Source organism: Trichomonas vaginalis, chromosome IV (genome assembly GCF_026262505.1).
Source record: "Trichomonas vaginalis G3 chromosome IV, whole genome shotgun sequence".
Lineage (NCBI taxonomy): Eukaryota > Parabasalia > Trichomonadida > Trichomonadidae > Trichomonas > Trichomonas vaginalis.
The window spans coordinates 34,894,707-34,920,226 of NC_067206.1; the positions used below are offsets into that span (position 1 = coordinate 34,894,707).

At 35.1% G+C, this 25,520-nt stretch overlaps 11 protein-coding genes and 6 pseudogenes across 17 annotated transcripts, besides 1 other annotated feature; 6 read left to right on the forward strand and 11 right to left on the reverse strand.

Moving 5' to 3' along the window:
* Positions 1-17,952: part of a mobile genetic element that runs on past the window's edge.
* On the forward strand, positions 5-803 carry TVAGG3_0222860 (uncharacterized protein; the record flags this gene model as incomplete). The annotated part of the gene is made up of 1 exon (XM_051227020.1): positions 5-803. A coding segment is annotated over one exon (799 nt), but the record flags the coding sequence as incomplete, so codon positions are not given.
* Positions 885-2,063, forward strand: TVAGG3_0222870 (annotated as a pseudogene). Its single transcript has one exon. A coding segment is annotated over exon 1 (1,179 nt).
* Positions 2,100-2,519, forward strand: TVAGG3_0222880 (protein of unknown function, DUF4108 family; the record flags this gene model as incomplete). Its single annotated transcript, XM_051227021.1, has 1 exon — positions 2,100-2,519. One exon carries the CDS (start codon positions 2,100-2,102, stop codon positions 2,517-2,519), a length of 420 nt encoding a protein of 139 aa, XP_051112007.1.
* On the reverse strand, positions 2,536-2,980 carry TVAGG3_0222890 (annotated as a pseudogene). Its single transcript has one exon. A coding segment is annotated over exon 1 (445 nt).
* Positions 3,017-3,886, forward strand: TVAGG3_0222900 (annotated as a pseudogene). The gene has a single exon. A coding segment is annotated over exon 1 (870 nt).
* TVAGG3_0222910 (KilA, N-terminal/APSES-type HTH, DNA-binding family) lies at positions 3,902-4,504 on the reverse strand (the record flags this gene model as incomplete). Its single annotated transcript, XM_051227022.1, has 1 exon — positions 3,902-4,504. One exon carries the CDS (start codon positions 4,502-4,504, stop codon positions 3,902-3,904), a length of 603 nt encoding a protein of 200 aa, XP_051112008.1.
* Positions 5,059-5,997, reverse strand: TVAGG3_0222920 (organellar and viral DNA polymerase type B; the record flags this gene model as incomplete). Its single annotated transcript, XM_001296664.1, has 1 exon — positions 5,059-5,997. The coding sequence occupies one exon, from the start codon at positions 5,995-5,997 to the stop codon at positions 5,059-5,061; it is 939 nt and encodes a 312-aa protein (XP_001296665.1).
* Positions 6,547-7,032, reverse strand: TVAGG3_0222930 (uncharacterized protein; the record flags this gene model as incomplete). Its single annotated transcript, XM_051227023.1, has 1 exon — positions 6,547-7,032. A coding segment is annotated over one exon (486 nt), but the record flags the coding sequence as incomplete, so codon positions are not given.
* TVAGG3_0222940 lies at positions 8,504-8,956 on the reverse strand (annotated as a pseudogene). The gene has a single exon. A coding segment is annotated over exon 1 (453 nt).
* On the reverse strand, positions 10,680-11,263 carry TVAGG3_0222950 (annotated as a pseudogene). Its single transcript has one exon. A coding segment is annotated over exon 1 (584 nt).
* TVAGG3_0222960 lies at positions 13,116-14,502 on the reverse strand (annotated as a pseudogene). Its single transcript has one exon. A coding segment is annotated over exon 1 (1,387 nt).
* TVAGG3_0222970 (uncharacterized protein) lies at positions 15,152-15,553 on the reverse strand (the record flags this gene model as incomplete). Its single annotated transcript, XM_051227024.1, has 1 exon — positions 15,152-15,553. The coding sequence occupies one exon, from the start codon at positions 15,551-15,553 to the stop codon at positions 15,152-15,154; it is 402 nt and encodes a 133-aa protein (XP_051112010.1).
* On the reverse strand, positions 16,525-17,280 carry TVAGG3_0222980 (phage tail repeat-like family; the record flags this gene model as incomplete). Its single annotated transcript, XM_051227025.1, has 1 exon — positions 16,525-17,280. The coding sequence occupies one exon, from the start codon at positions 17,278-17,280 to the stop codon at positions 16,525-16,527; it is 756 nt and encodes a 251-aa protein (XP_051112011.1).
* A 459-nt stretch (positions 17,953-18,411) lies between the features above and the next one.
* On the forward strand, positions 18,412-19,247 carry TVAGG3_0222990 (uncharacterized protein; the record flags this gene model as incomplete). The annotated part of the gene is made up of 1 exon (XM_051227026.1): positions 18,412-19,247. A coding segment is annotated over one exon (836 nt), but the record flags the coding sequence as incomplete, so codon positions are not given.
* Positions 19,248-19,264: 17 nt separating this feature from the next.
* Positions 19,265-19,507, reverse strand: TVAGG3_0223000 (serine threonine-protein phosphatase family; the record flags this gene model as incomplete). Its single annotated transcript, XM_001309405.1, has 1 exon — positions 19,265-19,507. One exon carries the CDS (start codon positions 19,505-19,507, stop codon positions 19,265-19,267), a length of 243 nt encoding a protein of 80 aa, XP_001309406.1.
* Positions 19,508-20,027: 520 nt separating this feature from the next.
* Positions 20,028-20,846, reverse strand: TVAGG3_0223010 (phage tail repeat-like family; the record flags this gene model as incomplete). The annotated part of the gene is made up of 1 exon (XM_051227027.1): positions 20,028-20,846. The coding sequence occupies one exon, from the start codon at positions 20,844-20,846 to the stop codon at positions 20,028-20,030; it is 819 nt and encodes a 272-aa protein (XP_051112013.1).
* A 743-nt stretch (positions 20,847-21,589) lies between these two features.
* Positions 21,590-24,845, forward strand: TVAGG3_0223020 (calcium-transporting ATPase protein; the record flags this gene model as incomplete). Its single annotated transcript, XM_001309407.2, has 1 exon — positions 21,603-24,596. The coding sequence occupies one exon, from the start codon at positions 21,603-21,605 to the stop codon at positions 24,594-24,596; it is 2,994 nt and encodes a 997-aa protein (XP_001309408.1).
* Between the last annotated feature and the right edge of the window lie 675 nt (positions 24,846-25,520).

Below are 25,520 nucleotides of genomic sequence, written 5' to 3' on the forward strand. Positions count from 1 at the left end.
GTAAATGGCAGAAGACATAATGGTTTATACTATTACGACTAAAAACCCTGAGTCATATAATTCTATAACAACAAACTTACAAAGTCCTCAAGGACGATATTGTAAACTAACCTTAAACACAATGACGACTAAAGCCTGTTTTGCTCTTTTGACACCAGAAGACTTTATTGTTGTGAATGGTAAAAAATACTCCTTTGAAGATACTTACTCAGATATACCACCAACAGGTTTTGTTGACTTATTTAATACTTTAAGTACGGGTGTAACATGTGCTGCAACTAGAGCAGGTTTCATTATGTTTGGATGTCCGACTGAGTTTACTATAAACGATATGAGCTATAATACAAAACTTATTTCTGGTTTTTACTACCAACAGTTTCCTATAACAGGAAAAGGTGTCATACAAGGAATGTCTATTCCATTGACATTAAGCACACCAATCTTATATATTGTTTCAAACTTAGGTTCAAAGTGTTATTCGAATGTCGACAGAAACTATTATGACCAAAAGATACTTATGCGTATAAACAATACTTTCTCTGCTGGTTTGCCTATTGTTCATTCGAATGCAGAATTTTCAACCTTAGTGAACTCAAACACTTTGGCAAGTATAACGTTGACATTAGTTGACGCAAACTTTGTTCCTGTAAAACTTTTATGTCCTATGTATTTGTCAATGACGGCAGAAAGTTTCGAATTGGAAGATGCAACTGGTGAAAGTATTGTATTACAAGAACAACTTCAACAACAAATAGCTCAAGAACAACAAATGCAACAAATGGAACAACAACAGTCAAGAATAAAAAAATAATATTTTTTTTATTTTTATAAAAATGTACAGAATAGATGTTTCAGATTTTTATGACTTCCAAGCATTCAGAAATATGTGTCCATTTCGAGACTATAACAAAGCAGTCGAGAATTTGAAACGTTTAGTCATTTATGTCGACTCTGCCCCAGAATGTTATGTTATGAAAGAATGGGATGTAGTCTTTAACAAACCAAGAGCACAATAGTTTCAGAACAAGAATGTAGACAGAAACTTAAGAAAATAAAAGTCGTACAAGTTGGATGAAGATGTTAGATGCTTGGGATATCTTATTGTCAAAGTTAGAAGATTTTTCAGTTCGAGGTATAAAGTTCTATACACCTTCTCCAAACTTCTATTCTATCTTCACTGGATATAAATATGAACAAGTAGAATGGAAAGAAAATATTATAGAAGCTTGGTTAGACCATGTCAAAGAAATTATATGCAATGGAAACGAAAAGGTTATGAGTATATCTTATGTTGGTTTGCAAACATCTTACAACATCCAAGTGCTAAAAATGAAACTGCTCTCATTATAATTGGAAAACAAGGAACAGGTAAGAACACTTTCTTTACAGATATTTTGTGCAAACTGTTAGAAGGTTATTCGAACCCGAATATGACAAACTTAGAAAACATCTGTGGTAAATTTAACTCTTCAATAGAGAATATGAAACTTATAGTTTGCAATGAACTTCAAAGTATAGATACAACAAAAGTTTTGAACTCAGATGCTTTGAAGAGTCTTATAACAGACAAAGTTGGAGTTGTTGAAAGAAAGTATAAAGACCAAAGAGTTTGTGAAAATGTTGCAAACTTCATTATGGTTTCAAACAATGCTGTTCCGATGAAGTTAGAAAGTTCTGACAGAAGATATGTAGTTGTCAGAACGTCAGATTCTCATATGCAAGATACAGAATATTTTGACGACTTAGCAGAAACTTTGACATCTGACTTTTACAACCACTTGTTCTCATATTTCATGACATTAGATATTTCTAAGTTCAATCCAAGACAAATTCCACATACCGAAGAGAGACAAACATTGTTAGAAGCAAACAAGAGTGTATATGAACTGTTCATAGATGAAACTGACTTTGTGTTTAGATGAAAGGTCATTGTATGATGAATATAAACAATATTGTCAAGAATATGGTTATATGGCAGCGTCTAAACGAACATTCTTGGCAAATGTCAAAAGTCTTTTAGACGTACAGAATGGTGTATATACAAAGAAAATTTTTCTGAGTAAATTTTAAAAAAAATATTTTTTTATCCGATAGAAAAGATGACAAAATTCATCTCAGTAAACAAGTACATGTCAGGACTTAAAGAAGAACTAGACCCATTCACATATTTGAATGTTTACTTCTACCATTTTGAAAAGTCTTCATTCAGCAAAGTTTGGAACATCGAACCAGTTAAGTTTGCTATTGTGACTAAAAATGGTGCGAAATTTGAAGACTTAGACATAGAAGGTTTGTTAACAGTCAAAGAAAGTTTTGACAGAAGGTTCTCAAACCTTAAAGAAGGCAAAGCATACAAACTTGTTATACCTTATGAACCAAAGAAAGCAGACGACTATGAATATTATGAGTCTAAAGTTGTAGAAGTTCAAGGTAAATTGGGTAAAAAGATTTTAGAGTCTAAGCCAGTGTTTGCTCCTAAAGAGGAAGAGAACATTGACATTGACCCAGAAATGTTCTAAAAATAAAATTTTATTTTTACATGTCAAATTTCTTTTTCTCTGGAACTGGTTCAGGTTCTTTCTTCTCTTCTACTTTTTTTCTCTTTCTTTCTTTCTTCTTCTTCTCTGGTGGAGTTATGTCAAATTTCAGAACCATATTTATGTAAAAGTTCTTTGTCCTTTAATAGCTCTTATTCTGTTTTCTATTTCATCTTCAAGAACAGCGCATGTGTCTTCTTTGCATTCTAAGAACTTTTGTTGGACTTCATCTTTCCAATCGGCGTCATCTCTGTCAACAAGTCTGTCATTGACAAATTTTAAGACTGCTCTGCTTAATGTTTTATGGTTCTTGTCATATTCCCAGAAACAGAACTTTAGAACAAATTCACCTTTCTTGTTTACACTATGTAAGATTTTATGGTCGACAGATGTTTTGCTGTCAAAAAGTTGTCTCGAATATAGATAGCGAAATCGCTAGACATTTTCTAAAAGATAAAAATTTTAATTTTTCTAAAAATATGTTAGAAAAAAAGTTTGCTGACATTGACAAGAAATTTGAGAATGTTTTAAAAAGAACAAGAGGAAGTTAGAAAATGCTCAGATAAAACCTATACACGACAAGTTCTTATTTGCTCAGAATGGTATAACAGGTCTAATTGCACCACCTGGGTTTGGTAAGACTTTCACTTATCTTAAAATGGCTGCACAACAACAAGAACTAGATGAGAAGAACCCATTCTATGAGTTAGTTGTTATTTGTTACTTCTGGTCAATTTGACCAAACCGTCAATTCGTTCAAAGATATTATAAAGAAGTCTAAGTTAGTATGTATAAAGGATACTGAGTTGTTAGATTGGATAAAGAAGTACCAAAGAAGAGTTTTGAAGTATAATGCTATAAATGAGTATATAAATTCTAAGTTCAAAGACCCTAATGAGGAAATGCAGAGAATATTAGAGAAGAAACACTTCAGAAACAAACAGAAAGAGATAGAATACATTTCGAAGAAATTGCAATCTTACGATTGGAAGACTTACCCTCATAGATGTCTTCTTATCTTAGATGATTTTGCCTCTCATCCTTTGTTAAAGAACAGAGAACAAGATATGTGTCGAATTCTTAAGAAACTTAGGCACTTTAACATTTCAGTCGTAATATGTGTACAGACAGCCAAGAGTTTAAGTAAGGATGTAAAGAGAATACTTACTGACATTATACTTTTCCCCGGATTGTCCGAAGACGATTTCATGGAACTTATGAAAGAGTCCATGGCAGGTAAGTTTGACAGACATGAACTATGGGAGAAGTACAAAGTCATACAAGACCCACATACTTCTTTCAGAATTCATATCTACGCAAACAAAGTTCAAATTGTAAAAAGTCAATAAAAATAAATGGTTCATCTACCCTACTTGTTTGAAGTTGTCAAAATACTCTGTTATTTTTTCCTTTAACAATGACAAATCTTCTTTGAAGGTAAGTATTGTACAACCTTTCATATCATAGTGTGTTTGAGGTAACGTATCTTGAACTATTTGTTTCACATCTTCATTTGGGGTCATTGAAATCGGTAAGTTTTCGCGATAGAACCAATTTCTGTCAGATTTGTAAATCTTAGCAAGGTCGTAAAAGCTCTTGTTGTTTCTTCTGACTAAATGCAACATAACCATATCTTTATCTTCTTCATTTTCCAACTCTTCAGTATAAATCATATACTTATAGTTCTTTTCCTTTCCTTTTGGTACCGAACGTGGTATTCTTTTCTGAATGCTTTTGTCTTTTGCTTCAAGCTTGTTTTCCATCTCTTCACGTTCTTGTCTATGAATTTCGTCAAGAAGTCTGTAAATATACCAAGCATAACGAGGCGAAGCCCACATTGCAACAGCATTTACAAGAAGTCTATGTACATAATATCCTCTCAAACCGTTTGGCAATTTTTCACGATTTTCATAGAGTTTTGGCGACTGGGGTTTTTCTCCCACTCGTAGTCGAATTTTCAGCTCCATTTAATAGTTCAATAGTGCTTTGGTTCCTAAACCAGTCTTGTGGTTTCTTATTGTCGGGTGCAAAACATGCTGTCAAAATACTTTGCATTTGGTACATATCGTCTTTGACCGAACGAATGAGACGCAATTGTTTGTTAAACTGTATGTACTCGTATTCTTCATTTATAGCTTCATGGACTATAACTGTTGTTGTGTTCTCTGTTGTTGACATTACTGTCTTTACATACAAAATAAAAAAATATTTTATAAAAAACTAACTTTATTTTTTCTATCTTAAGGAAATTCATGATTTTTGTGCTGAATTCAATAAAAATAATGTTTAGGTGAAGAGGTGAGATTTCACCTCTTTTTTCACCTCATTTTTCACCTCTTTTTTTCACAAGCGTTTTACATGGTAAACGTTATTTTTAAAATTTTGTGAAAACTCAACGGTTTGACACATGCCCTAAAAATTATTTTACTCAAAATTTTGTTGCTGAATTCAATAAAAATAATGTTTAGGGTAGATGATTAGATCTAACCCGATATCTACCCTCATTTCTACCCCAGTTATTTTATAACCGTTTTACATGGTAAACGTTATGAATTCGTGAGACTCTAAACAATTTCGTAGCTTCTATTTCTTCGCTGAGGATATCGAATGTTTTAACAATGCCGAAGGTTTCTTTATACTTCTTCTTGACGTCAGATAGAAGGAAATCGTCAGCAGTTGGATAGTTTTTGTTCAGAAATTCTAACATGTCCATTTTATTTTCTACCGGCTTCTCTGCTTCTTTCTTTAAGTCAGCATAGTTGTTTCGCATACGTTCTATCTCTTTGACGGAGTAGTTATATTTCCTCATTGCTGCTTTACATTTAGAACATTGCGGGTTCATTTTTGCGTTATATTCTGAAACCTTACCTGCTAAAACAACCAAGGCGTCAATGGTTTTCTTTAAATCTGAAGCAGTTGGTTTTATCTGTTCATTCCATACCTTACCTCTTCTATCTTTATCTCTTATCTGCCATACACATTTTGCAGCTAATGAAACAAAGTTGTCGTATGTCTTAAACTCCCCAGATTTATATATGTCAGAGATGTTCTTATATAACATGTCGCAATCTTTGTCCATAACTTTATGGTTGCAATGATATCCTAGAAACTCATAATTTACCTTTCGTATGAACTTCTTTATTTCTACTGAGTCAGTTGCTTTGACTTCAATTTCGTCGAATTCAGGAATAGTTAGTTTTTGCTGCTGAATTTCAGGTAGTTTAGGCAAATGGTCGATGAGGTCCTCCATTTCATAAAGATACTGTTCATTTGTTTCATCCTGTGCGGTACAGTCTAAATTACTTGTTAAAAGTTCTTGCTTTATCTTCTGGATTTCTGTTTCAAAAGTATATGAAGAAGGAATGAAGCTTTTCATCTCTACCAACATAGATGTTGGATTCATGACTAACGAGTTTGGTGAAGTTGTTTGAATTGTTGTTGTGCCGATTGTTGAAATCATATCTTTTTTACAAAATAAAAAAATAAATAAAAATAAAACTAACTTTATTTTTTCTATCTTAAGGAAATTCATGAAAATTCAAGAGGGTGAAAAAACAGGTGAAAAAAGAGGTGAAATCTCACCTCTTCACCTAAACATTATTTTTGCTGAATTCAGCAACAAAATGAACGAGGTCAGGATGTATGTAAATACCTTTGAATTCATTCATAACACCCTTTGTAAGCTCATAAAATGCTTGTTTTGAGGTCGAGCCACTTTTGGCTCCACCGTATTCTTTCAACCAAAACTCAAGAATTTCCTGCATGAATTTTGTATAAAAAGCAACAGTCCGAATTCCGGCGGTTGCTATATTCTTCACAAAATGCCTTATAATACTCTTCCCAGGACTTATTTTCCAACAACTTTCTAAAGTCTTTCATAAACTGACTGACTGACTGACTGACGGCACAAAGTGGCTTAACGAAAACATTAATATATAAAATTCATGAAAATTCAAGAGGGTGAAAAAACAGGTGAAAAAAGAGGTGAAATCTCACCTCTTCACCTAAATTATATTTTTTGGTCCGGGAACAACTTTCTCTCAATTGGAGCTGTAGCATACTCTTTGCGTAAGCGGTTCAGACCTTCTTCGAAGTCTTGGTCTCTCTTGGACTGAGATTGGAATTGGAATTGTGGGGCAGGGTTTTGCATAAACATACAAGGGTTGGGGCAGTAAGGCATAGGCTGAGGAGGGTAGTTCGGGAAGCCTTGTGGTGGGTAGTAACCTTGAGGTGGAAATTGGTAGTAATTCGGAGGTACTTGCTGGAACTGAGGTTGCTGAGGAGACTGTTGTGGTTCTTTAGGTTCCTCTGGTTTGGGAATGGACTCGGTTGGTGGGACGTCGGACATTCGTTTGTGTCCTGTCGGACCACAACGATAAAAATCTCTGCTACTAGCAGTACTTTTACTGACAGTAGCAGTACTTTTTCTGACAGTAGCAGTACTTTTACTGACAGTAGCAGTACTTTTTCTGACAGTAGCAATGGTCGAGGTCGAACCTACCGACGAGGCAATTTACCTAATTGAAATTAACGAGCTTGTTAAAGACTTCCTCAGGCAGAATGTAAAAGGCAAGCTTGTTAACGGTTGGATAACGGGAAGGGCTGCCTTGAATCTCGAGACTTCGACTGGAATTCCAATTCAAATACCAGACGGGACAGCCTACGACGACATAAAGCAAGCAAAGAAGGAAGCCATTATAAAGTTCTTTGCCAAGCGTCCTTGGATACTATTTCCAAACAGAGAACCCTTTCCCAAGAATGAACCAAATTCTCAAGGGTCTCCTTCACTTCTCTGGTCAACCATTCTACATAACCTGTGAAGGCGACATCCAACCAGTTCAGTAAACATCTCATTTTAACTCACTTTTTTATGTTTTTTGTGAAAGTGTCAAAAATAAATAGTTTTCATGAGTTTTCTACGATGTTAGAAAAAATGTTATTTTCTAATATCTTCACATTCAATACTTTTTCAGCACTTTTCCGTAGTTATATATGAAAGACAATTCGAGATAAAAAGTCATAGACAATGGAATAATATGTTGCACACCATTTGTTGTGAACCAAACTTGAAAGTCAGAGAAACTGTTACTAGGTGGTTCGTAGAATTTAGAAGCAAAGTCATAAAGGTCCTTACCAATACATAGAAAACTATTGTTGCTTGAACTGAAACTTGCATGAACATACATTTTGAGGGTCAAACACGTTTCTATAAACCATCAAATCTGCTGGTGGAAGTATAAATTTAAATGGACCATCTGGTGGTAATGGTTCGTTCTGGTTTAGTAACCGAAGAAATTGTGCCCAAGAACGTTTGTCTACTTCCCAAAATAAAAAACTCTGTATCTCTTGAGGGTTAATTTCAATCTTTTGAAATGAAACGGTGGAGTTCATCTTGTCATATTCTAGTTTCAGATAGTATGTTCCATTTAGTAAAGAGTCGTATTTTTCTTGAAATTCCCAATAATATTTGTTCATTTGAGTTTGAAAGTCATCTAGAGTTTTCTCAGACTTTCGTCTGAACGAACTGTAAAAGATTCTCATTTTCGTCAAATTTGTCTATTAGACCATCAGGACCTTTATACTGCCCATGAAAATATACTGCGAACATAAATGCGTTAGTTCTATTTGAAAACAAAACTCTTCTAAATCCTATTGCCTTTGCATCTGAAGGACTTTGAAGCCAACGAATTGATAGTCAAACCTGTATGCTCGGGATGAAATTTTTTCATCTGAAATAGTCCTACCAGCATTTGTAAAGATATAGTCTAACGGTTTTGTATCTGCTACTTTTGTTCTTTGTTTTTCAACCTGAAGCATTTAATATATGTAAAAATATATTGTTTTAAAATGGTAATGCCATTTCATATTTTCTCATCTAACAAACAAGTTTCCCAACGGTCTTCTCCAACAAACTCAGCGTACATTTCAAATAAAATTAAAAAATGTCACTTTTTTGAAAAACGTTTTTACTTCATGCAATGTTTTGTTTCTGTGCCGTCTTCAAGTATGCCCCAATATTTCCTTTTCGATATTACATGAACTTCGGAAAATACCTTATCTAGCTTAAAACAGCCCATCTTTTCACCGACCATTCCCATTTCAATGAGTTTGTTGTATCCTTCTTCGTTCGTCATGAGTGCGTCAATGTTCTCATAGTAAACCTTCACTTTGGATTTGACTTCCGAGAAGAATCATTGTAGTTGTCAAGGACTGCTTTTGCGAACTGAGGGTAACCAATGTTCGACAATAGGTTTTAATGTGGTTACTAAGCCACTTTGACCTTGAGTGATTCGTACTTCAAAAAAAAGGAGAAAACCTTTCAACAAGTTGTCGACCTTCTCATAATGTTTACTCTTCATCTCTTGAGGTTTCTTAATGGAATATCCCCATGTCGAATTCATAAGCAATTTGAGTGTCATTGCAAGTTTGGGGTTTGAAGCTTTCCTAATATCATACAGTTGTTATATGACTTTTCCAACTGTATAGTTCCTTCCCGGGAACTCACCATCTTCGTTTGGAATTCCAGTCGGAATATATTGGACAAACCTCATGTATGCAGCGTTAAGGTCGACATAGTATATCTTTTCATCTGAGTCGAACTTGTCGCAACCAATTGGTCCAGTTTGTGGAAATTCAAGTGAGTCTCTTATCTTCTGAGAAACTTCTCCTGTTATCTCATAAACATCGTCGAAGCAACCTGTTTCATATAAAACCTTCTGACCTAACTCAGATGCTCTCCAATACAATTTGACGTCAATTGGATGTCTCAATGGAAGTTTGTTTATAGCATCTTGAAGTTCTTGCAACCTCATTGGAAGTTCTTCTGGTTCAGGTTGGTATCCGAACATACCAACTCCTTGTGGAACTGTGTACTTCTTTTGTACTAGAACTTTGTCTGGAACAACTTTTGGTCTTGCTAACAATGAAAAGTTTGTTTCGTCTTTTGGTACAAAAGTTTCTGTCAGCTTGTCATCTGGAATTGGTTCCAACAAACCTTTCTCGAAAGAATGTTTACAGCTCTGACAATGTTGCACTTACTTTTACCAAAGAATGGGTTTGTAAGACTTTCGTTCAATATGAAGTGTTTGTGGACAATTACAATCTTCAACCATGGTAAGTCTTTGTCAACAACATAGTCGTCATGTGAAGAACCTTTAGTTGTAGGTATGTTGACTCGGATATTGACATTTGCCAACGGTGCAATTTTTGCCAATTGACCTCTGAGAATGTACCTTGTCTTCACACATGACTCAAGATACTTCATCTTCTCATCTGTAACAAGACCAGAGTTCCTGAAACATGTAAGAATGCAAGGTTCATTGACAATTGTTTTCAATTGAATTGTAAATTCCATACCTTGTCAAGTCAATGTCAGACTTATTTATGAACGGGAAGTATCCAGCATGTTGTCTGACTGCTTGAGGGTTAGGTTGGTACCATTCGAACTTGACACTTGCAATTCCTTCAATTGCATTCAAAATGTCTGAGTCGGAGTCAACCATTTGTTCTCTCTTTGTAGTCTTGAAAGCGTCAAGAAGTTTTGCGGCTGTTTGTTCATTGCCATGTGCATAGTAAATGTGACCATCCAAAATCTGTTATGGTCAATCTGAGATTGTGTCCTTTCTTATTTCCGTCTTGTATGGCCAGCAAGTACTCCCATGAAGCCTTCTTTGTTCTTTCCTTCGTCAAAGTTTACTGTAAAGGTTCGACCAGATGTAATTTGACTTCTAACTTCACGATACTTTTCATATGCATATCTTGTTCTTTCCATGGGAGCATGTGCGTCTTCACCTTTTCCTTTTTTCCTTCTCAAAGGATGCAATTGTTCGTCATGTTTCCAGTAGAATTGGCAAAGCCGTCGTGTCCTTCAACTTGAGGTTCACTAACATCGAAAGGCATGTCCATAAGACTTCTTCTTCTAACCTCTCTATCTGTTTGGATAATTGGCACGTGCTGTTTCCAAATCCATTTCGTAGCGAAGACCAGACAATTTGTCATAGACTTTTATGGGTCTTCCCTTCCTATATTTAAAATTCTTCGAAACTCTCCAACCATATCTTTGTAACTCTGCTTTTATTCTAGCAGACTTTCTATCCATTCTATATGGGGGCATTTTTATAAAAATAAAAAATATTTTTTTCTTTACTTATACATAACCGCCTGCTGCCATAAGTCTTTGACGCCAACCCATACCAGCTAATGAAGGTTGACTTGGTTTAGTTTGGAAACTAAACTTTGGTTTTGGTTTATCTTCAGTTTTTGGTTTTTCTTCTTCTATCGGTTTTTCGTCACTTTTCGGTTCCTCTGACTTTACTTCACTTGCAGGAACAGTTGTGTCGTCAACATCTTCATAAATATCATATGCCATTTGTTTTTGTTTTCCTTTCAACTTTTGTGTTTGTTGTAAAGTTTAGAATATTTCAACTCTAAGTCAATGAGATGTTCTATAATGAACTGTTGGTCAGTGAAGTAAACTTTTCCATCTGTTGTCTCGAAAGCTCCTTCAGACTTCAATATTTTATTTTGAGAGTCTGTTTCTTTTTTGAGATACTAGCCGTTCCATTTCTATGAAAAGTGACTTTATAGTTAGGGTTTGTATTTCCAGACCTGGCACTTTCTATTATTTGAATTTTTCTCTTCATCTGTAAGCTTTTGACAGGTTTTGACAATGGTTCTGAACTTTTTGTTTGTGGTGTCAAATCTACCGTTTCAACTTCTTCGGTCATTTCATCTCAGTAAAAAATTTTAGTTTGGTTTGTTTTCAAACTGGTTGTTTAGGTTTTTTAAGTCGGTCTAAAACTTCCTGAGGTATAGGAAGAACTTTACAAACACGTGGTTGTAAATGCTGGAAGCGACAAATCCATCTTGAACTCATTTGTCTCAAATGCTGCATTGTTCATTTCATCTCAGTAAAAAAATTACATTCCCCCACGTTTGAGGTGGTTGCGGTTGGTTATTGCTTACCCATTTGTTGTGCATGGTTATATCCTCTGTTAAAGAATCTTTCACCTTGGTCCATATAGTGTCCTGCTTGGTTATAGTAGTCATTTGCTTGGTTATAATAGTTTCCTGCTTGTCTTCCTACATTGTCCATCCATCCTTGAACTTTTCCCTTGTTTCAGGATTTGGAATAAGATTTGTTGCATCTCGTGCTACATCCCAACCTTTCTGTACAGTTTGTATAATAGGTTGTGCTTTCTCTTTAAGTATACCTAATGTACTCAAAATCTTCCTTCCAACTCCAAATACACCTCTGGCTATTGTTCCCACTGCGGGCAAAAATCTGGATGCAACTCCTGCTAATGCGCCAAATAAACCATTTCTTATAGGGTTAAAAAATGACGAATCCGAACAAGGACCCTATGTTTCTAAAGCGACAAAGAAAGCACTCATGATAAAAATCTTTAGTTCAACACCAAATGCTTGGTTTATGGATATCTTGGAAAACATTCCGAGAGTTAGAACAGATGGACCTCCATACTGGTTAATATTTGTTGGTCAAAACACAGATACTGTGAAGCCATAACCATTATGGTCCAAAAATATTTTAGATGTGAAAACTGCTTTGACAATATTCGTTGACAAATACCATCCAACAAAACTGACATCTGACTGTGAAAGTTCTTTCAAATCAGATGATGTAAAAACTATCTGCGTTCAAAAAATGTAAACCAATATTTCATTGTCGACCAAAACCATTCTGCTCTTTGGTGTCATTGACGGATGTATAAAATGTTAAGAGACTTAAACCAACCACAAGGTGGTGAAGCAAATGAAATGTCATATGACGACAAATATAGACACTTCTCCATGGCAAAGATGAGCACAAGTTTTAAATATTTACAATAACCGTAAACAAAAAGGTTTGGGAAACCACTCCCCCGAAGAAATGAAAAACAACCCTGACTTAGAGAAAGACTATATATTTAATAATTTAGTCAAAGAGACAAACAAGAAAGAATGCCGGGCTTCAAACTTCAGAAAGGTGACAAAGTAAAAATAGAAATACCTAAACGCGACCCATATGAAAATACTATTGACTATGACAACAATGGGAACCCGACAGGTACTCACATTCGTGTTCGTAAAAATAGAAGAAAGTATAACAAGAGAATATTATGAAGTTTTAGGCAAACATGGCAAAATGTACACACTGCAAGCAGAAGATAAAACTACTATTGTCAGACCTCGTTTCAAACTTGTCAAAGTTCAAGGTGGTATACTTTCAAAGACAGTTCCTAACAAATATAAGACAACTCCTGACGAATATGCTAGAAGTTGAAAATGACGACTAAGCATTCTATACCATGCGTAAACTGTCATGTAGGTGGCATGTATTCTTTACTTTGTCCCGTTGTTTGTGTATATCCTGAAACGAAATGTGTATGGTTTCCTTCTCCCTGCGTGTCATCCAGTAACAATTTATAGCAAACTTAACGTCGTCTTTAACATCATATCCTTTACCTTTTGTCATTCCTGACCAATCCCAATATCTATGCTTATGCCAACCTGCTTGAGATGTACTTAAATCTATGTAATGACTGTGTGCAGGTAAATTTTCACCTGAAATCGTTTTACTTCCACTGTTTCCTTTGAAGAGTTTGCACAATACAAAAACCTGTCGACTATTTGTTCCCATGCACCAACACCAAACATTACTTGAGGACCTCTTGCACCATAGATGTATAAATAGAACCTAGTGGGTTCATTAAATCAAACATATGAGATATTATAGGATTGTCTCTTTTTGAACTTAAAATATAGTGCAACTATTTCAGGTTTCTTCTGGTTTGTGTCAGAATATTTTTTATAATATAATCTTATGTTTTCAGGGTAGGTAAAGTCTTGACTATAATATTTATTTCTGTCATCTGTATAATAATATACTATTCTCGTTTTTTCTATTGCATTATATCTTTTATATCTATAATAATCTAAATATAATATTAGCTTTTGTTCATCTACATGTGGTGTTCTGTCGTCATCTCCATAGTCATAATAATGTGGTGCTGGAGCTGGGTCAGGCAATGTCATATCTGCCATTTCATAAACTCTTAAATATTTCTTTTGTTCGTCTCCATATAAGTTTAAGTAGCAGTTGTTGTCTAATGGAACTTTAACTTGTGTACCATCATTCTTTTTATAGCTTACATACATTTCATTGTTATTTTTCGGAATGAGTTTATGCCGTGTACCATTTTTTAAGGACCGTACCAACTGCCATCTAAAATATTTATTTTCTTCATTGACAGAAAAGTCACCAACAATAGTTTCAATATTTTTTGTTCCTATCAAACTTTGGTATATTTCATTGACATATGTTTTATCTGCTTTCTTTTCAAGGCTAACGTTTAAGTCTGTTATTTCAGAAGATGTATGTGTATGTCCAACGTCACTTTTCCTGTTTAAGGTTTCTTGTAAGTTTGTAATATTTGCAATGGTATGTGTATGTCCAACGTCACTTTTCCTGTTTAAGGTTTCTTGTAAGTTTGTAATATCAGATATAGAATGTGTATGAGTCTTATCTGCTTTTGTCTCTAATGTTTCCTTAAGACTTGGTATTTGGTTAATATAATGTATATGAGTCTTTTTAGAATATTCGTTTTCAGCTCTTGTCACTTCACTTGACATTTTATTGTCAACATATGTTTTGTCTGCTAGTTCAGATGAGTATGTTCTTTTGTTGCATAAGCATTGTTAGCTCTTTTCTTCTTTTGCTATTGCATCGTCTACATATTCTTTGTCAGCTTTGTTGTCAACATCTGCTTTCAAAAGAAGTTCATTTATAGGTTTCTCGTTTAAAGTTTCCTTTTTGATTTATACAGACAGTATTGTTCTTATTGTCTTGAAACAGAAACTCATCTGTCATTGGGTTTATTGTCAGTTTTAAGTCACCCTCTTTCAATGACTCAGATATCTTAGAATAGTTTGAAAGGTTTGTTGTGTTCTTATTTAGAGCTTGCATAATGAGTTGTCGGTTCATTCACTTTTCGGTTCCTCTGACTTTACCTCACTTGCAGGTAGTTGTGTCGTCAACATCTTCATAAATATCATATGCCATTTGTTTTTGTTTTCCTTTCAACTTTTTGTGTTTGTTGTAAAGTTTAGAATATTTCGACTCTAAGTCAATGAGATGTTCTATAATGAACTGTTGGTCAGTGAAGTAAACTTTTCCATCTGTTGTCTCGAAAGCTCCTTCAGACTTCAATATTTTATTTGTGAGAGTCTGTTTCTTTTTTGAGATACTAGCCGTTCCATTTCTATGAAAAGTGACTTTATAGTTAGGGTTTGTATTTCCAGACCTGGCACTTTCTATTATTGAATTTTTCTCTTCATCTGTAAGTTCTTTGACAGGTTTTGACAATGGTTCTGAACTTTTTGTTTGTGGTGTCAAATCTACCGTTTCAACTTCTTCGGTCATTTCATCTCAGTAAAAAATTTTAGTTTGGTTTGTTTTCAACTGGTTGTTTAGGTTTTTTAAGTCGGTCTAAAACTTCCTGAGGTATAGGAAGAACTTGACAAACACGTGGTTGTGTAACTGCTGGAAGTCGACAAATCCATCTTGAACCCATTTGTCTCAATGCTGTATTGTTCATTTCATCTCAGTAAAAAATTTACATTCCCCACGTTTGAGGCGGTTGCGGTTGGTTGTTGTTTACCCACTGTTGTGCATGGTTATATCCTCTGTTAAAGAATCTTTCACCTTGGTCCATATAGTGCCCTGCTTGGTTATAGTAGTCATTTGCTTTGTTATAGTAGTTTCCTGCTTGTCTTCCTACATTGTCCATCCATCCTTGAACTTTTCCTCTTGTTTCAGGATTTGGAATAAGATTTGCTGCATCTCGTGCTACCTCCCAACCTTTCTGTACAGTTTGTATAATAGGTTGTGCTTTCTCTTTAAGTATACCTAATGTACTCAAAATCTTCCTTCCAATTCCAAATGCACCTCTGGCTATTGTTCCCACTGCGGGCAAAAATCTGGATGCAACTCCTGCTAATGCGCCAAATAAACCCATTTCTTATGGGTTAAAAATGACGAATCCAAACAAGGACCCCTATGTTTCTAAGGCAACAAAGAAAGCACTCATGATAAAAATCTTTAGTTCAACACCAAATGCTTGGTTTATGGATATCTTGGAAAACATTCCGAGGTATAGAGAAGATGGACCACCATACTGGCTAATATTTGTCGGTCAAAACACAAGATACTGTGAAGCCATACCATTACAGTCCAAAAATATTTTAGATGTGAAAACTGCTTTGACAATATTCGTTGACAAATACCATCCAACAAAACTGACATCTGACTGTGAAAGTTCTTTCAAATCAGACGATATTAAAAACTATCTGCGTTCAAAAAATGTAAACCAATATTTCATTGTCGACCAAAACCATTCTGCTCTTGGTGTCATTGACAGTTGTATAAAAATCTTAAGAGACTTAAACCAACCACAAGGTGGTGAGGTAGATGAAATGTCATATGACGACAAATACAGACACTTCTCCATGGCAAAGATGAGACAAGTTTTAAATATTTACAATAGCCGTAAACAAAAAGGTTTGGGAAACCACTCCCCGAAGAAATGAAAAACAACCCTGACTTAGAGAAAGACTATATATTTAATAGTTTAGTCAAAAGAGACAAACAAGAAAGAATGCCAGGCTTCAAACTTAAGAAAGGTGACAAAGTAAAAATAGAAATACCTAAACGCGACCCATATGAAAATACTATTGACTATGACAACAATGGGAACTCGACAGGTACTCGCATTCGTGTTCGTAAAAATAGAAGAAAGTATACAAGAGAATATTATGAAGTTTTAGGCAAACATGGCAAAATGTACAGACTGCAAGCAGAAGATAAAACTACTATTGTCAGACCTCGTTTCAAACTTGTCAAAGTTCAAGGTGGTATACTTTCAAAGACAGTTCCTAACAAATATAAGACAACTCCTGACGAATATGCTAAAGAAGTTGAAAATGACGACTAAGCAATTCTATACCATGCGTAAACTGTCATGTAAGGTGGCATGTAGTCTTTACTTTGTCCCGTTGTTTGCGTATATCCTGAAACGAAATGTGTATGGTTTCCTTCTCCCTGAGTGTCACTCCAGTAACAATTTATAGCAAACTTAACGTCGTCTTTAACATCATATCCTTTACCTTTTGTCATTCCTGACCAATCCCAATATCTATGCTTATGCCAACCTGCTTGAGATGTACTTAAATCTATGTAGTGACTGTGCGCAGGTAAATTTTCACCTGAAATCGTTTTACTTCCACCTGTTTCCTTTGAAGAGTTTGCACAATACAAAAACCTGTCGACTATTTGTTCCCATGCACCAACACCAAACATTACTTGAGGACCTCTTGCTTCCATAGATGTATAAATAGAACCTACTGGGTTCATTAAATCAAACATATGAGATATTATAGGATTGTCTCTTTTGAACTTAAAATATAGTGCAACTATTTCAGGTTTCTTCTGGTTTGTGTCAGAATATTTTTTATAATATAATCTTATGTTTTCAGGGTAGGTAAAGTCTTGACTATAATATTTATTTCTGTCATCTTCATAATAGTATACTATTCTCGTTTTTTCTATTGCATTATATCTTTTATATCTATAAAAATCTAAATATAATGTTAGCTTTTGTTCATCTACATGTGGTGTTCTAACGTCATCTCCATAGTCATAATAATATGGTGCTGGAGCTGGGTCAGGCAATGTCATATCTGCCATTTCATAAACTCTTAAATATTTCTTTTGTTCGTCTCCATATAAGTTTAAGTAGCAGTTGTTGTCTAATGGAACTTTAACTTGTGTACCATCACTCTTTTTATAGCTTACATACATTTCATTGTTATTTTTCGGAATGAGTTTATACCGTGTACCATTTTCTAAGGACTGTACAAACTCCCATCTAAAATATTTGTTTTCTTCATAGACAGAAAAGTCACCAACCATAGTTTCAATATTTTTTGTTCCAACTAAACTTTGGTATATTTCATTGACATATGTTTTATCTGCTTTCTTTTCAAGGCTAACGTTTAAGTCTGTTATTTCAGAAGATGTATGTGTATGTCCAACGGCACTTTTCCTGTTTAAGGTTTCTTGTAAGTTTGTAATATTTGCAATGGTATGTGTATGTCCAACGTCACTTTTCCTGTTTAAGGTTTCTTGTAAGTTTGTAATATTTGCAATGGTATGTGTATGTCCAACGTCACTTTTCCTGTTTAAGGTTTCTTGTAAGTTTGTAATATTTGCAATGGTATGTGTATGTCCAACGTCACTTTTCCTGTTTAAGGTTTCTTGTAAGTTTGTAATATTTGCAATGGTATGTGTATGTCCAACGTCACTTTTCCTGTTTAAGGTTTCTTGTAAGTTTGTAATATTTGCAATGGTATGTGTATGAGTCTTTTTAGAATATTCTTTGTCAGCTCTTGTCACTTCACTTGACATTTTATTGTCAACATATGTTTTGTCCGCTAGTTCAGGATGAGTATGTTCTTTTGTTGCATATGTTGCATCTGCTCTGTCATGTTCTTCTTGAACTTTTTCAATGACATACTCTTTGTCAGCTTTGTTGTCAATATCTGCTTTCAAAAGAAGTTCTTTTATAGGCTTCTCGTTTAAAGTTCCTTTTGTTGGATTTACACAGACAGTATGGTTCTTACTGTCTTGAAACAGAAACTCGTCTGTCATTGGGTTTATCGTCAGTTTTAAGTTTCCTTCTTTCAATGACTCAGATATCTTAGAATAGTTTGAAAAGTTTGTTGTGTTCTTATTTAGAGCTTGCAAAATGAGTTGTCGGTTGTGTTTTATTTCTCTCATAGACGCTGTTTCATTTGACATTTTTATTCTAGATAAAATATGCTTTCAATAGAAAAAGAAAATTCAAGAGTTGCTACAACTAAACCATTAGATGAACTTTTTACGAATGTCGGTCAAAAGTTTGAGACAGAGACCGTAAAGCATGAAGGCTATCGTTTTGACTACCCACTAAGATGGTTAAGAGACCCATCCGTCACAAAAGCTGTTGGCTTTCGTAGAATGAAGTTCATTTCAGAAGCCATACATGGTTTCCCATTTACGGTCGCTTTTGAAGTTCGATACTATAACAAAGAAAAACGTACGTATGAGAAATTTGAACAGGGAAAACTTTTACAAGTGAATTTGCTTGTAAACTTAGAAACAACTCTTCAAGCTTTTCAAGAAAAAATAAACGATATCTATCTCGAATATGCAAAACAGAACAACATTGACGAAGGAGAGTACCATCTCGATATTATATATGACAGGAAAAATGCAACTGTTAAATTCAATAGAATAGAAGACCTTGGAGAAGACGTTTATATTTCTACAAAATATAACAACTTGGCATGGTATAGATTTTTGAGGATGTTAAATCAGCCTGCAGAATATCCAGTACACCCGAACTTTTATGAAGTCGAAAACCCTAATGGAACATATGAAAATGTTTTCGACTCAGATGCTATTATAGTTCATGCTTCATTTTCTGGCGCACAAAACTCTTTTTTATGCTTGGCAAATGACTTTTACGAAAAACCTACAAAGCTATATGAACCACCGAGTGGAAGTATTTCAGACTTTCAAGTATGGTTTACAACAGATGGAAGAAAGAGAATAATTCCATTATACCACGCGTTTTACTTAGAACTTAGTTTCATATACAACTACTATCGAACGGTAAAAATATGATTTTTTAATACGGTTGAGGTGTTGGATTTGGTTGCCAACTAGACTGTGGTGCAGGTTCAGGCTGTTGTATAACAGGAGCTTGCTCTTCTGGTTCAGGGTCTTTAGGTATAATACCAACGAACTGACCTACTCTTTTGCCAATATTTTTGACTCCGTTCCAAATTCCTCTTCCGACAGATTTTATTCCATTCCATATACCTCTTCCAACATTTCGAAAGAAGTTTCCTATTCTTCCAAAGAAACCCATTTTACTATATGTAAAAATCTAATGTCCACCTAGTCTCTTACGTTTCCTTCTGAGTTCCATAGCATTCTTTAACTGGAGCTCATACATTCTATTTCTCCTCTGGTAGAAAACATACTCTGGGTCAACTCCTGTGTTCGCGTCATCTGCATAGAGTTGTTTATATCCCACTTCGGGGTTTGTATAAAACTCTTTCCATCTCATATTTGCATACCATGGTGGCAAACCTAACGCAGCGTCATTTGACATGGCAGTTTGCATTTGTACATCTGTTGGCACTTGACCATAGTTTGCCATTGCAGTTTGTATTCTAACTTCATTTGGAATATTCTCTGGGTTTGGTTGTCCAGGTTGCTGTGCATTCGCTAAGTTCTGTGCGTCCATTTAATATTAGATAAAAATATCTCTTACGAGTACATATGCTGAACATTTGCAGGCATTGGTTCATCTTCATATTCTCTATATCTTTCTGCCACGTCAAATAAGTAAATGACACAATGGAAAAAACCTAAAACAAGTAGTCCTATTTCAAACCACATTTACTTACTAGTAAAATTTCTTTGTTATGACACTTTCTCCAGTTTATAGGACCTCTCTCATATTCTATCTTATCGTATCTAAACTCATAGTCATGTATGTCCTCTAACCATCTCATGACACTTTCCAAACCACTTTTATCGGATGTAAAGTAAAAGCATGGATGGTTATGTAAAACGTCTAAAGTTTCTAAAGAGTCTCTCAAAGTCCAGTCTACTTGGTATTGAAAATCCCATGTGTTATAGAACGGCGGGTCCACTATAAAGAAAACATTTTCCTTGTCTTTATATTTTTCATACAACTCTGTCCAATGACATCTCACAAACTCTATACCCTCAATATATTTTTCTATGTTCTCTTTGAAAACATTTGTATAGTTAAGATATAAAACTTTTGACATAAGTGTTTCAATGTCATGAACTCTTATAGCACCACTATATAATAGTCTAGCAGATATACTATCCCAGTCAATATACTCTGCCTTTTTCAAAACCTCTCTGACAGTATTTTTCTTATCTAATGGTATACGTTCCATCTTACCTATAGGTATCTTTTCTTTTAACTCTTTCAATATTTTGTTTGTGTCTGGTATATGTTTGAGACGGTTCATATAGTTGTCGAAGTCATTGCATATAATCTTTGAGTCAGGAAATATTGTATGGCACAAATGAGATATATAGAAACTTCCACCGAACAAGTCTACAAATGTTAGACCATTCGGTAGTTTCTTAAGTTCTCTCAATAGAATATCTTTACATCTACTCTTATTTCCAAAGAAGGGTAACGGTGGTTTTGTAAAATTCATTTTATATATATAATAAAAATGTTTTTTCCTGAAAAGTGACAGAAAAGTGACGGGGGCTAGAGGGCACGAAGTGCCTGGAAGCCCCACTACCTTTTTTTTTTTTTTTTTTTTTTTTTAAAAAAGGACATAGGAACTATTCAATTTGTTTGTAATCCTTTTTTATCCACACTTGCTGAAAAAATAAAAAAAATTAATTGTTATATAAAATATCTTTGTATTTTGATTACATATTCTATATGTGGTATTCCGCAAATCATATTTCATATTCCATATGTGGTATTACATATTCCAATAAAAGGCACTTAATGTGCATTTTCTAATTCAATTAGATTTGCACATTAAGTGCCTTATTATTATAATAACTTTAATATGGAATAAGTCGAGTTTATTCCAATATACGAGCTTATGCTCATATGTCGGGTTAAAATCTGGCGTTTGGCAATGTCGCAAAACGCTGATATGCTAATTCCTAAAAAATTTTTTTTATGAAAAAATTCTTTATTCGCAAAAGGTATAGTATTTGCTCATGTACGAACATATGCGAGAAATTCCCAATTCAAACATAACATAGATTGCTCTATACTATTTATTGCTCAAAATTATCTGATTCATGATTTTTTATTTTTACAACTTTTTTATTTCCATTTCCATATTTAGGACTTCAATCGGTTCTGTCATAAAATTTTTATCTTTTCAAATGACTCAGTACTCAAAAATTCAAAAGATGAGTGGTCTTTCTTTTTTTTTTATTCACGAATGGAGATTGAAACTAAGGAAATTATCAATATATTCGAGAGATCAGATCTCGAATTCTTCGAAAGCAAGGGCGGCTTGGATGGATTTTGCAATGCTTTCCACACAAATCTTACAGAAGGTATTCCAAAATCCGAAGCTGCTGAAGGTTTTGCAGACAGAATTGCCGGTTTTGGTGTTAACAAGCTTCCAGACCCACCAGTGAAGACCTGGTGCCGCATGTTCTTAGAAGCTTTAAACGATTTAACACTCAAGATTCTCTTAATTGTCGCAGTTATCGCTGCTGTCGTCGCATCCGCAGCACACCACAAACACCTTACATTTGAGCACTATATAGATCCAATTTCTATTTTAATTGCTGTATTTGTTGTCGCAATTGTATCTGCCCAAACAAACTACTCCCAACAGAAAGCGTATTTGGAAATTAACTCACTCAAGAACAATTTCCCAGTCACGGTTATTCGCGCCGGTGAGAAACAACAGATCATGAGTACAGAAGTATTGGTCGGAGACATTTTAGAGATCAAAGCAGGTGACTGTGTCGCTGCTGATGCTCTCTTCATCAACGGTACCAATGTTTCCATCAATAACTCTGCACAAACTGGCGAACCAATCGCTGTCAAGATTAACGAGAAGAATCCATTCCTCAGAGGTGGTGGCGCTATTGAAAGTGGTATTGGCACATGCTTGGTCGCTGCTGTTGGTCCTAACTCCCAGTATGGTGTTACAATGATGCAGATCCAAGAACTCGAAGCAAAGGATGACAAAACACCACTCGAAAAGAAGTTAGACAAGCTATCATTATACCTTACATACCTCGCTATCTTCTCAGGAATCCTCATTTTCGTCATTTTGTTCATTATTTGGATTGTTAACCTCGTCAAGGCCAAGAAGAAAGGAGATCTCCCACCAGAAACATGGGATGACCTCTCTAACTTGATCATGACTTCTCTTACAATTTTCATTTGCTGTATTCCTGAAGGTCTTCCACTCGCCGTCACTTTGTCTCTCTCATTTTCGATGAAGAAGATGATGAACGACAACAACTTCGTCAGACACCTCAATGCCTGTGAGACAATGGGTGGAGCAACAACAATTTGCTCAGATAAGACAGGCACACTTACACAGAACAAGATGACAGTCGTCAAATACTACATGTACGATGAAGAAAGTGACGGAAAACCAGAACTCAACGAACAAGTTCTCAAATTACTTGCAGACTCCATCGCAATCAACTCTACAGCATCGCATACAATCAAGGAAGGCTCCGAAGAACCAATTTTCGTCGGTTCATCCTCAGAATGCGCTTTACTTAAATTCATCGGAGATTTTGGTCAGGATTACGTCGAAATTCGCGAACTCAACCCTATCAAATACTTAAACGAATTCAACTCCGCGAGAAAGAGAATGTCTACAGTCGTAGAAGGCGAACATGGCCTCATGGTATATCTCAAAGGCGCTCCTGACTTCTGTCTTCCACTCATGAAGAACTACCTCACACCAGAGGGCGATGTCAAAGAGGTTGATGACGATTTCACAAACGCTGTCATGGGAAAGGTTAATGATTTCGCTTCACAGGCCTACAGAACAATGCTTATTGCATTCCGCAACGTCGACCACTCCATGGAAGCAGAGATCGAAGACCCAGCCCTCGCAGAAAAGGACATGACATTTATTTGCATCGTAGGTATCCAAGATCCACTCAGACCAGAAGTTCCTGATGCCATCAAGAAGTGCGAAGATGCAGGTGTCGTCGTCAGAATGGTTACAGGCGATTTCATTGCAACTGCAAGAGCAATTTCCAAACAATGCGGTATTCTCAAGAAGGAAACAGACATTGTCATGGAAGGTGCCGAATTTGCAAAGATGTCCAAGACAGATTTACTCGATAAGATCGACAATCTCCGTGTTCTCGCCCGTTCTTCACCAACAGATAAATATCGTTTGGTCTCTCTTTTGATGGAATGTGGCGAAGTTGTCGCTGTCACAGGTGATGGATCAAATGACTCTGCTGCTTTGAAGAAGGCAAATGTCGGTCTTTCAATGGGTATGTGCGGTACAGAACTCGCAAAAATCGCATCAGATATTGTTATTTTGGATGATAACTTTTCATCAATTGTTTCAGCATTGAAGTGGGGAAGATGCGTTTACGACAACCTCAGATCATTCATGCAGTTCCAGCTTCCTGTTAACTTCGTTGCCGTCATTGTTGTTTTGATTGGATCCATTTATTTGAATACTTCTCCTTTGAAGCCAATTCAAATTCTTTGGATCAATCTCATCAACGATTCCCTTGGCGCTCTTGGTTTGGCTACAAGACCTCCTTCCGATTCACTTCTCAAGAGACATCCATACGGCGAAGGTGACAATTTGATTTCCAATGTCATCGCAAGGAACATGTCCATTCAGACAGTTTATCAAACAATTGTTTTGTTGTTGATTTTGTTCGGAAGACAGAAACTTTTCGGTGTCCCAGAAACAGCAATTTTGGGTGAAAAATATGAGACAACAGTTTCATGGATTTTCAACACATTTGTATTCATGAATGTTTTCAATCTCATTAACTCAAGAGTTGCTGGACACGATGGTTCTGTTTTCGATGGAATCCAACATTCTTTCTTCTTCATTCTTGTTTTCTTCGGTATCGCAGCCATCCAGATTCTCATCATTTTCGTTGGAGGAAAAGTCTTCCACACTGTTCAGCCAACAGGAAGAGAATGGTGGATCACAATGGTTTTCTCTGTTGGCGATTTAATTGTCGGATTCTTCACAAGAATGATCAAGCTCAAGGACCACACACTTGAGAACTTGAATGTCTACAGATTGATGAGAAAGGAGAAGGTCAGAAGATACTACCACAACATGAGTGTCGACCAGCAGTGGAATGAAAACAATGTTCTCTCTGATTCCGATGAATTAAAGGAAGTTGAAACACATGCTTCTAGCGCTCATGAACAGAGTGAAACAGAAATCTCTGAACACTTGGTCAATCATTGAAAAAACTAACAAGCGGTATATATTTTATATTATTCTATTTATTATAAAATATTATTTATTTTGAAAATAACATTTTTTTTGTTAATTGTGTACTCTTGTTAATACCATTAATTTTCGTTGGAGGAAAAGTCTTCCACACTGTTCATCCAACAGGAAGAGAATGGTGGATCACAGTGATTTTTTCTCTGTTGTTAATATATTCTTTCAATTAATTTTGATATTTTCTAACTTATGTAGTATATTTCTGAGTAAAACAATCCGATTTTTTCATTTTCGATTTAATATTTTAAACTAGGATGTAATTTCATGTCATAATATTATATCAGATCTGCAAAACGTTCATGTTTAAAGTACCTTTTGTCAAAAAAAATTGAGAGAATCCCAGAAAGGATTTCAAAATTCTGTGCTTTTAAAATGGAACTCATTTATTTTCAAATCTGAATGAAATAATTTTTCACCTTATTTTAATATTTGAAGAAATTAAAACCGATTACATGATGCATACTGAAGGTTTTTAAGATAATATAGAAATTGTTCAGGATAGATGAATGAAAGTTATTTTCTTATTTAAAGTAAACCTTGAATGATTGATTAAACACCTATAATAAGATTTTTTGATTCATAAGAGCGAATTAAGTTTGCAGTTTCTTCGCTACTATTAATTTCAGCATATTCAAGTGCAGTATTACCAAAATTATCTTCTTCATTAATTTTGACACCACATTTTATCAGAATTTCGGCTATTTCTTTATTATCTTCAATTGCTGCACAATGAAGAGCAGTCTTGCCATAAACATCTTTTGCATTTATGTCAATCCCATTTGAAATAAGACTTTTTGCTATTTCACTGTGGAAATTTTCAATTGATACTAAAAGTGCTGTTTTTCCAAAATTATCCTTTGCGTTTATATCTATTCCATGCAA